This window comes from Erigeron canadensis, chromosome 3 (assembly GCF_010389155.1).
Source record: "Erigeron canadensis isolate Cc75 chromosome 3, C_canadensis_v1, whole genome shotgun sequence".
NCBI classification, from domain to species: domain Eukaryota; kingdom Viridiplantae; phylum Streptophyta; class Magnoliopsida; order Asterales; family Asteraceae; genus Erigeron; species Erigeron canadensis.
In genome coordinates, this window is record NC_057763.1 from 27,232,331 (window position 1) to 27,241,295 (window position 8,965).

General features: G+C 32.8%; 1 protein-coding gene across 2 annotated transcripts; it reads left to right on the forward strand.

The window, feature by feature from the left end:
- Positions 1-2,210: 2,210 nt before the first annotated feature.
- On the forward strand, positions 2,211-6,996 carry LOC122592878. Of its 2 annotated transcripts, XM_043765201.1 has the most exons (6): positions 2,211-2,739; positions 2,840-3,558; positions 3,637-3,726; positions 5,200-5,650; positions 5,732-5,889; positions 6,555-6,996. In XM_043765201.1, exons 1-6 carry the CDS (start codon positions 2,658-2,660, stop codon positions 6,651-6,653), a joined length of 1,599 nt encoding a protein of 532 aa, XP_043621136.1. In that variant the 5' UTR covers positions 2,211-2,657; the 3' UTR covers positions 6,654-6,996. The 2 variants fall into 2 exon arrangements, with proteins under 2 accessions (XP_043621136.1, XP_043621135.1); XM_043765200.1 differs by having other exon boundaries at positions 2,213-2,739; positions 5,200-5,889.
- The last annotated feature ends 1,969 nt before the right edge of the window (positions 6,997-8,965 follow it).

An 8,965-nucleotide genomic window follows, 5' to 3' on the forward strand; every position in this document is an offset into this window, starting at 1 on the left:
GTATGTGTAGTAATCGAAGTATATTGATTATGGAGGAATCCTCCTCCTATAGGAGGAGGTTCCTTGTGGGAGAAGGTTAGGGTTTTCCCTATTCTTTCTTTGTGTCAAACTCTACTTACCATGTTTATCCGATTTAGTTTTCTTATGATATAATCCTTAAGGAGATTGAACTAAGCAAGCGTTGTATTCATCTTTGATGAATATCTTCTTTTATCTTTCAAGGATTTATGTTAATCCTTTATTTGGTCGAGTTTAAGCACCTTCGTGCTCATATCCTTCGTGAGGGCACTTCGTATCGCATGGCCTTCGTATGGTGATTCGAAGGGGTACATCGTCAACCCCTAAGGTAATGTGAGCCTTTAATGTTATTATCCCTTTAAGTGTTTTTTTATGTAAACTAGTAGATTTGTCAAATTAATTAATTAATACAAAATTATTTTAAGGATTTTATGTGTTTAAGAATAGTAAAATTACTTCTATTACTAATTAACACACGGTACATTTAAGCGACATTACAAAATTAAATTTTAGGATAAACTGGAAATTATAATGATTATTAGTTGTTTAATTGTAATCTAAAATGAAAGAAATTGAGAAAATAACATATTTTCTTTGGATAACAAACATTATTTATGCGACACAATGACATATAATAAATGATTTTAAAAAATCTATACAGATATATAAACTTTTTATGTAATATCTATTAAAATTGTCAAAAGTTAGATAAAAGTAGTTGTAAAAAACAAAAAATCAAATGAGAAGTTCACGTTAGATGAAAGCATGACTGGAAGAACAAAATCTTAAAAAAAAATTAAACAAAAATCAAGCAAGTAATGTGACAAGTAGTTACATAGGGGATCCTTACATTAGGAGCCTGTTAACCATAACACTTTACAATGCAATGAATAGTAATAATACACTCAATGACTCAATGCATCAAACCATAGGCACAGGACCAGTTTTGAATGGTTATAGTAAAGAATGTGATATGAAAGTCAACACAATGACACAAAGGAAAGTGTCAATTAAAGGAAAGCTAGGTTGCGATTAATAGTCCATTTAGAAATTCATACGCATAATTTGGATTGGTTTTAAAGGAGTACAAGATACGAATCAAGATGGCATAAAATTTCATTTATTTAAGCCAATGTAATGATCGCATAATGCCAATGGTACGAGTCATGATGTTGTTTTGACTATCTACATGATCTAGTGATAACACATTATTTAGTATTGCTTCATTAGGCATACAATCCTTTATATATTATAAGTAAACTAAAGTAACTATCAATATTTTCTTTCACAAGTTATGTGTTTTAAATTTTAATGTCTTTAACGAGATAAGACAAAAGTTGAGATATAAAAAATTTTACCCTTACCTAAAATAAGAACACTGTTTTTAGATTTTTCCTAAAGTAGAAAAAGGTATCCTATTTTACAAGAAATAGATATCAAATTCTAAGACCTCTAGCTATGTTTTACACTAAAACTATACTAGAAATACTAAATTAATTATACTTTGGACAATATTTATCACACATAATTATACTTATCGTTGTTAAATCTTACACCATGTAAACTAATTAATGAAACAAAATTACATCATGAATCTAATAATTGATTCACAAGTATGAAAAGAAGTCATCACAAATAACAGGCTAATCTTTAAAACGTTTAACAGTTTGTTATAACCATTGAAATCTCAACTTCATATCTCTTTGTTTCTTGTAGGGTTTGATTGGTTTAGGAAGTAGTAATCTAATTTCTAACTACTAAAACAAAATTAGGGTTAATAATACAAAACCTAATTTCAAAAATTTTTTTTTTTCTAAAATACAAAATCATAATAACTCACCCACATTCACACACTCACACACAACACCAAAGTCACCTATACACACAAGAAAACTTCCGGAATCCCAACCCTTCTTTCCATCTCTTTTAACAAACACACACATTACACATACATACTTGTGACATAAAAATTTCTTCTTCTACAAGGCCAAACGAATTACTCACAAAAAAGGTTTTATCTTTTTTCTCTCCCTCTACACTCTTTACATACAAACAATATATATATATATATACACACACCATAATCTCTGTTTAAGAAAAAAAACCAATTCGAAACTGTTGGTTTTTTTCCTTACAAACCCAATTTTAGGTTGCCCATTGGAATTAAATTACAAAAGGATAATAAAAATTCAAAGGCTAATTAGGGTTTTCTTGGGTTTTTTATATTTTTTTGAATTAAGTGGTTTTTAGGTGTGTTTAGTTTAATTGTTGGTAATTAGTGGCTAATATTGTTGCAAATTTACAATACCCATTTGGGTTTTAGGGATTATTTGTTTGTTTTTAATGAGTGTGGCCTAGTTTCATCAACAATGGTTGTATGAGTATGGCCCAAATTTGGAATTAAGTGCTAGTCTTGAGGGGGATTCGATATCGAGAGAGTTTTCGATTCTTTTGTTCGATAGTTTTGTTGGTTTCGTAGGGTTCGGATTTTAGTTGGATGAGGGTAATAGGTAGTTGGAGTTAACTAGGTAAATTGACAATCTTGGTTTGTTAAAGAAAGGAAAAAGGTGGATGCTTTTTCAGAGTTATTACTCTGATGCAATTTGGGAACTTTTTGTTCGTTATGTTCGGTACTAGTTATGGAAAAAACTGAGCCAACGTTCATACCCGAATGGTTAAAGAGTAGCAGCGGGTTGAGCACGTCGTCTTCTTTGAACCTTGGTAATTTTTGTATTTGTGCTTGTTTTTCAATAATGTTGGTTTCAATGGTTATGATATATGGTAGTTTTTACAATATTTGATCGTAAATTTGTTGGTGTAGGTAACCAAGGCGTTAAAAAAACTGTGAGAAATAAATCATTAAATAGTGATTTAGGACGTCCTTCTGTTTCAGATAGAACAACATCTTCATATACTCAACGTTCTTCTGTTAGTAACGGTTCAGCTTCTTCAAGATCTTACAGTAGTTTTAATCGGAACAACCGTCGTGATAGGGACCTGGATAAGGACATATATGAGTTTAGGAATAAAGAAAGGTCTGAGAACAGACATCGGGAGTATTCTGATCATTTAGGAAACATTTTGCCTAGTAGATTCGGAAAGGACGGGTTAAGACGATCAAATTCAAGTATATATGAGAAACGAGGTGAGTCATGGCCAAGAAAATCAGCTAGTGATTTTGCTATTGCCAACAAAAGCAGTCACAATAATGGTTCTATCAGCAGTGTAAAGACATCATTTGAGAGAGAATTTCCGTCTCTTGCAGCAGATGAAAAGCAAACAGATACTGGTATAGGAAGGGTGGCATCACCTGGTTTGAGCTCTGCCATTCAGAGCTTGCCAACAGGTAGTTCGGCTGTGATTGGTGGGGATGGATGGACCTCTGCTTTGGCAGAGGTGCCTGTAATTGTTGGTAGCAATGGAAATGGAGCATCCTTGTCACAACCAACTACAGTCTGTGCAACTACAGGAATGACAAGTGGTCGCAACATGGCAGAGACTTTGGCTCAAGGTCCACCTCGAACTCAGAGTGCTCCACAGGTAGCATTAGTGTTCTCAATTATTGTGGCAATTCTGAGTTATTGCATATGCTAACATTTATTTGTAAATTCATTGTAGGTGGCTGTTGGAACTCAAAGACTTGAAGAGCTTGCTGTTAAGCAATCCAGACAGTTGATTCCCATGACTCCTTCCTTGCCTAAAGCCTTGGTAAGTCTTTTATTTGCTATCCCATGTTAATTTTTGCGTAGCCCATATTCTTTTATAAATTTGTGTCAAATATTCAATGTTGTCATCTCATTATTACAAAACCTATTGGTAACTAGAAGTTGTGTTTTGGATACAACAAGGAATTGTAATCAGTCTACAATAAAATTTTGTAATAAAAAGGGAAAAAAAGGAAGTCAAAGTGAACGATAAATGTCTTTTATAGACTTGAAGTTGGTTATTTGGTTGAATCTAAGTCAACTAATCAGAATAGACATGCATTTGGAAACAAAAGAGAATCTGGAAAGGTTCAGAAACATACCTTACATGTATCTTTCTGAATTCCATTTCTTGCCTTGGTAGGAGCTTTTTTGGTAGTAGTTTATTTGGTCCCATGACTCCTTGTCTAAAGTCTTGATAAGAGCTATTTTGGTCACCTGATTCTTATAATTATGAGTTTGTGTCATTATATGCATTAAGGGGGGTTTATCTTTCCCTCAATACTAACAACTTGTTAAGAATCACAGTTCACGAACCGACAATATTATTAGGTCAATATCCTTCGTAAATCATGATTTGATTTAATCATTACATAGCCCATTAGTACATATCATTATCTTAAGAATCTTAAAACTGGAATTACTATTTTGGGTAAAATAAGGAAATGTGTTCAGTCTACGGTGTGTCTTAGTTATAGGCTTAGCTATATAAAGGAAAGAAGGAAGTCAAAATAAAGTATAATGTGGGAGAAAAAGACGTTTTTTCTGAGACTTAAAGTTGGTTACTCTGTGTAACCCTAGTCGACCAATCAGATTAGCAGATATAATGGAAGAATTGGAGAATTTGGAAAGGTTCCGGGCATGATAGGTAATCTTTTTTTTTTCTTTCCAAGGGTATAATAATTAAGAGGTTGTTATTCATAACCTTTCCTTACAAGGGACCTTGAATGTCACACTTAATGTTTACATGCGTCTTATACAATTAGCATTTTTTAGGAAGTTTCCGTACAATTTACATTGAAGTTACAAAATGTTATATATTTTGTCTGTAATTTGTGTTGTAGTTACTTTTAGCTTTAGGATCTTTTGTTATAAATGACTAGGCTTTTAAATTAAATTACTTCAAGTTTACACGTGGTTTAATTCTTGTGTCAGAAAATGAGAAAACCAGACACCGACAATCTAGACCTAACTGTTGACAACACCTTTGCATGTATCTTCTACGTATTCCGTACTATGAAGAAGTTTCCATGTTTAGAAACTTTGAAGTTGGAATATTTCAGTTTCAGTTTCTAGTTTGTGCCTAATTATTGTTTTTAATGTTCTAATCCTGAAATTTTGAATATTTGTTTGTGTTTATTCTATACCCATGTGTTATATATTTATGCATACAGTCGGAACAGAATATTTATTTGTATGCCCCCTTCTTAGATGTTATTCATTTTCCTCTAATTTTTTGAACTTTTGTTGCAATTAGGCCTTAAACTCTTCTGATAAATCAAAAACGAAGGTTGTGCAATCACAGCTTCAGAGTTCTCACCTTGTCAACCTTCAACACACTCCACGACCTGTATCAGTGAAGCCAGAAGTTTCTAAGGCACCTACTGTGGGAAAACTTCTTGTCCTTAAGCCCTCACGAGAAAGGAATGGTATCTCACTGACTGCAAAGGAGAGCTTGAGCCCTACAGCTGGCAGTAAAATATCAAATAGCCCGCTTGCTTTACCTTCGGTTGGTGGACCTGCTCCATTGAGCAAGCTTAGTGTACCTACTTTGGAGAAAAGACCCTCGTCACAAGCTTTGAGCCGAAGCAATTTTTTCAAACTTATGAGGAAGAAATCCATGTCCAGTAATTCTTCCGTGGCCCCTGAAATCAGTTCTGTCTCATCCAGTGGCAAGTCTGGTGAACCCATGTCTCTAGCTGCCCAGGGTGAGCCTGGTGATCTTGTTGTGAACAGTTCCAGTGACACTAAGGTTGATTCGACCTGTAATGGTGATGATTGTGTTGCAGCTATGGGATCTACTAATAATGGGAAGAGTGGTTCAGGCTCTGTTGTCATTCGTTGCTCAGAGGAGGAAGAGGCTAGGTTCTTACGTTCACTGGGTTGGGAGGATACTGCTGAGGAGGAAGGCCTCACTGAAGAGGAGATTAGTTCATTCTTACAAAGTGTAAGTATTCATAAATATTTCTTATTTTCTTCTAGTTCCACTATCTTAGAATTCATTTTCGTTGAGGTAGCAATTTTGGCTCGTTGAGTTAATAGGTCAATTTTGCTTGTAATGTGTCGTTAATGTTTAAATGGGTCAGTTTTGAAAAAAATAGGTCAAAAAAGAACTGCATCGAGACCTGCCTAAAGTGTAGTTTTAATACATTTATAATAAAATAAAATGGTAGCACTTGAATCATTTTGAAGCTAGGCAAGAGACCTTGAAAATATCAAAACTTGGAGAGATTTTGTAGAAATTCTGAACCTATTATTTGTGGAGGTTCTGTGAGAATTACGTGTTGTGTCTTGCAAACATTAATTATATCTTTAACTGCCAAGGTAGCCTAGTGGGTTGGCAACCTGAGGTCCCTTTCCAAGAGGGTCTCAGGTTCGAACCTTACTAGGTAACATGTTGGGGATGACCAGGGAAAGGACTTAGAAATGGCTACCAGGCCATTGGGATACTCTGCTTAGGCCCCGTTCTTCTGAGTCAAAGACTTGCCCCATTTTGGGTAACCAGAACAGAATTCTCATCCGACTACTTTTAGCACTAACAGTGTACATATTTTATTGTTTGATACAAATTATTGAGTTGGCACTGAAGTTTGCACTTGTTTGTAATTGCAGTACCGCATAAATATGAAGCCAGCCTCAAAAATTTTAAAGGTGCCAAAGCCATTAATGCCAATGGGAGAGATCTCTTCCAACTCTAATTTGGAATCTTGAAGAAAGGCATTATTTGGCTTTCCTTTTGTTTGTTTTTGTCTTTGATCAACATGAGCATCAATCAAGATTCGAAAATCCTTGCAGTAAAGGTATAAGTACATAACATATGGGCCAGGATAGCTTGAAACTATTATGGGTCGACTTTTGAGGGTAGAATTTAGGGTTCTTTTATGTGGGCTGGAATTACTCCTGGTTGTGCAAAGAAATATCGGGTTTTGCTGGTACGGTTTTGGTTTTATTTTCTTCTTTCTTGAAAGGGGGGTTCAGCTCAATATAACAGAAATAGCTTATGATGGTTTAATAGTCATTTTCATGAAAAAGCAAGAAATTTAGTTTTTATACATTTCTTGTCCCTTTTGTTGGTTTATTATTTCATTACTTCCCATATTTATTTATTTATCTCCGGTTTATGCTTGTGGTTCTTTTTGCATATATATGATGATTTGTATATAATTCAATCATGATCTAATTTGCATGCCCTATAAGTCTATAACTCCCAGTCTTTCATCGGATAAAAGTTGTGACCCTTAAAAATGGGACTATGGGTCATGACGCTTGTATTTGATCTTCCCATCCAAGTTTCTATGAAAGATGTTTTAACTTATGGGATCATCTATTGAGATTGACTGCATAAGCTTCAAAAAGAATTATAGTATTTGTTAAATTCTTTTGGTGTTCAGATTTTTGTATGCTGGGAAGTCTTCACGATATACAACATAAGTGTCACATTCACCTTTCTGCAAAAATGTCTCAAATAAAAACTTTGTTTGGATGTAACTAATTTGAATGTTTGGATGTAACTAATTTGAACTTTTATTTTTTAAGGAGAAAAATTCTAATTGAAATGCCAATTGAATTAGCGTTTTGAGATCTTTTCGTTTTGATTTATCTTTTCAATTTACAAATATCCTTTTTTTAATTTTTGGTTGAAGCATTTGATATGGAAATTGATATTAATACCACATTTTTATAAATCTACCAATAATTTATATCTATATAATTATTAAAATAGTAATTAACTGGATGATTTTAGAGTCTTTCCAACCTAAAACTAGCTTCTACCATGTAGGATTTAATCCTATGTGTCATTCTCATATTTTTTTACAATTACAATATCAAACAAAAATAATGTGGAACGGATTGGATCCAAAACATTTGGCTAACAAAATTTTAGAAACTATTAAAAAAAACATATATACAGCGTATATGCAATAATTTATTATATCTATTAGATCAAGATTAATTTGTATGGTAAAGATATATATGATTAAAAATATATCAAATTATATAATATTAAATCCTTTCATTATAGGAATTTAAATCTTTCTAATTAGATGAATGATATCAATTACCATTAACCAAAAAATCACACCCACGTTCACCCTATACATACACGAATATTATGTGTTCTTGCATTTTTCCTCTACACGATATAACTAGATTCGTAAGTTTTCATATTACTTTCTTATTTATTTAAAATATATGTATCTATGGATTTTAGTTCCTATTTTTCTCGTGAAAAGTACGTATGTAGGATATTGATATGATAAATTTTTTTTTCTTGAATTTGAGTTGTATGTATGTATTTTGTGGATTTAATATGGATGATGATTTTATTTTATTAGTTATTCTCCAAAGGATTTTCTAACTTTTCTTTTCTTAGTTTTTAATTGATTCATATGGTGTGCATTTGTGTTTTGATAATTAAAACACCTTTATTATGAAAAGTCTGAGTTGGTATTGATATTTACGGATTTGTTCTTTATTATCAAACGTGGTTACATTCTATTGACTTTAAACCAATCATAATGCAATACAAATTGTATGTTGTTAGATAAGTTTTAATGCAATTAATGGTACACACATATATGGTATTTTTTGAGAACTATGGTAGTGGGATGCTCTACATCATGCTCATATGCTAGAGTCGGACAACACAAGTTGAAACTCGAGTTAATAACAACTATCAATTTTTGACAAACTTTTAGATATTTGAATAATTAACTTGAAGTCTTTAGGTAATGCCGATTGCTTAGCATTTGTTTGCAAAAGAGGTGGCCGACATGAAGTAAAGTTTTGACTTGATGGACACACATCATGTCTACCCGTTCGTAACTATTATACGACATGTAAAGTTTCAAAAGTAAACAATGTCTTGCATATATATAGTATGTGAAAGTTTTTTTGAAGACCAAATAAATAAATTTTGTAAGATTGAGTTGTTGAAAGCTTTCAACTAAATAACATTTCTTTAGTCATTACACTTTTTACAATATTCGTGTAATTGTGCATCTATCATGTCAAAAATGTCA